Raw genomic sequence first — 2,353 nt, 5'->3', positions numbered from 1 at the left:
CTGGTTGGCACTTCCAACCAGATATAAGGAGGCTGAGGCCCCAGCATCCATAAGTCAGATACCTTCTTCCTCTGTGGTAAGACCTCTCCACCTCCTTAGATTTGTATATTTGTCTCCTCGTTGTACTCAGCAACTGAGGCAGCGGCTAACTGCACTGTTTGAATTGACTTCTGCATGTCTCTTAAGATTTTACAATATGCAATCAAGTGTAATCCAGTAAAAAGGGCTTTATAAATACTTAATATTTAATTAATTGATTGAGTGCCATTGGTTTAAAAAAAGAAAGTTTTTAATGAGTTTTTCTTTAAATGTATACTACTTCAAATCTGTAAGTTCCTTTTATGTCCAAAAGTTTTGCTCATGCACTTGTTTGTAAATTAAGGGAGAGGTCTAGAATTTAACAGGGTTTTCAGGGGTATTTATTTCAATATTTGACCATGTGTAGTATAGTGCCACTAGGAAAATAAAAGTTGGCAGCTGCACCTGAAGTTGAATTTGATATGGTTTTAATTATATAGTTAAATGTTAGTTTTTTTAGACGTTTGGGCATTAAAATGGTAAGGCTTTAGACTTGTGCTTTTTCACAACACCTTACGTTTCACAGGGTCCTCCAAGAAGTACACATTCATCTGTAGGAGGGGAAAAAGAAGGTGAGACATGGTTTGACTCTTCACATAAAAAGTGATAAGAATATTCTGAGAGAGATACCGCTCACCTAACTCTGTTGACTGGGGAGGAAGCACCACAGAGTCAATCATGTTTCTTGTTTCATCTCTTTCCTAGTTATCCGTCACCATGAGTACGGACGCTGAGATGCAAATCTACGGCAAGGCTGCCATATACCTCCGTAAGCCTGAGAAGGAGAGGATTGAGGCACAAACCGCACCCTTTGATTCAAAGAACTCCTGCTATGTGACAGACAAGGCGGAGCTGTACCTTAAGGGTCTGGTCACTGCCAGGGCCGACGGGAAGTGTACTGTAACAGTCATTAAACCAGACGGCACTAAGGAGGTAAGTCTGATCTGAAAAGTAGTCAAGTTCAAGTTTGTGTAATTACTCAGTTTCATGAAAAATCATCAAAATGATCAAAAACGCTTAAATAGACAATATGCCATCAGTAACAACAGATAGATTAGACATGTATTTGTTTTGGTAAGCAGAATATTACCTTCAAACACATCATGTTTAAAACGGCTATTTAAAATTGGCATGGAATGTTTGATATTTACAAGTCAACAAGAATCATCTTCAGATAGTTCAAGAAGAACTAAGAAAATATTTCCCAACTAAATTAAAGTAAAACAATTAATAAAAAGTAACACAGAAAATAACAATAACAAGGCTATATAAGGGGGAACCGGTAAATCAATGTGGATACAGGTTATTCGAGGTAATTTGTACATGTATTTTTATGAATAAAATAAACTAAACTTTTGGGGGAAAGAGCCATTTGTTAATTGTTCAGCAATTTGATCTGTTCCTATTATATAGGTCCAGGATGGCAATCTGATGATTTCTGACTGTTTTCAGGAAGGAAAAGAGTTCAAAGATGCAGACATCTATGAGATGAACCCCCCTAAGTACGACAAGATTGAGGACATGGCCATGATGACCTACCTGAATGAAGCCTCTGTGTTGTATAACCTCAAAGAGCGTTATGCAGCATGGATGATCTATGTAAGAAACCTGCACATACAAACTCACACATACATGAACAAAATAAATTCACACATAGAGTACATAAATGAACGGTAGAAACCAAAACATATTGTATCAATACAGTAAACCCACATCAGTAAACCAAAGTACACCCACATCCTCACATAAATCCAGGTAAAAGTCCATCTGACTTTAGTAATCCCCTAATTTAATTATGCTTTCATCCAGACCTACTCTGGGCTCTTCTGTGCCACGGTGAACCCCTACAAGTGGCTCCCTGTGTACGACGCAGAGGTTGTCAACGCCTACAGAGGGAAGAAGAGGATGGAGGCTCCACCCCATATCTTCTCCGTCTCTGACAACGCCTTTCAGTTCATGATGATTGGTATGATATCTCATGGATGGATGGTTGGATCAATCAATTACATTTATTTATAAATCCCTTTTTACATAAGCAGATATCAGAAAGTGCTTATAGAGAAACGCAGCCTAAAACCCCAAACAGCAAGCAATGCAGATGTAGAAGGAAAAGCTAGAGGGGAACCAGGCTCTGAGGGGTGGCCAGTCCTCTTCTGGCTGTGCCGGGTGGAGATTATAAGAGTATATGGCCATTAAGGCCAGATCGTTCTACAAGATGTTCAAACATTCGTAGATGACCAGCAGGGTCAAATAATTATCACAGTGGCTGTAGAGG

The 2,353-nt window shown here is 39.0% G+C and overlaps 1 protein-coding gene across 1 annotated transcript; it reads left to right on the top strand.

The window, feature by feature from the left end:
- Window positions 1-598: 598 nt before the first annotated feature.
- On the top strand, window positions 599-2,112 carry LOC121842173 (myosin-13-like). Its single transcript, XM_042312249.1, has 4 exons — window positions 599-650; window positions 784-1,011; window positions 1,531-1,677; window positions 1,888-2,112. The coding sequence occupies exons 2-4, from the start codon at window positions 796-798 to the stop codon at window positions 2,095-2,097; spliced, it is 573 nt and encodes a 190-aa protein (XP_042168183.1). The 5' UTR covers window positions 599-650; window positions 784-795; the 3' UTR covers window positions 2,098-2,112.
- The last annotated feature ends 241 nt before the right edge of the window (window positions 2,113-2,353 follow it).

This window comes from Oncorhynchus tshawytscha, unplaced genomic scaffold, assembly GCF_018296145.1.
Source record: "Oncorhynchus tshawytscha isolate Ot180627B unplaced genomic scaffold, Otsh_v2.0 Un_contig_8004_pilon_pilon, whole genome shotgun sequence".
Lineage (NCBI taxonomy): Eukaryota > Metazoa > Chordata > Actinopteri > Salmoniformes > Salmonidae > Oncorhynchus > Oncorhynchus tshawytscha.
The sequence above is the reverse complement of the archived record's forward strand: the minus strand, read 5'-3'. Positions and strand labels throughout refer to the sequence as shown.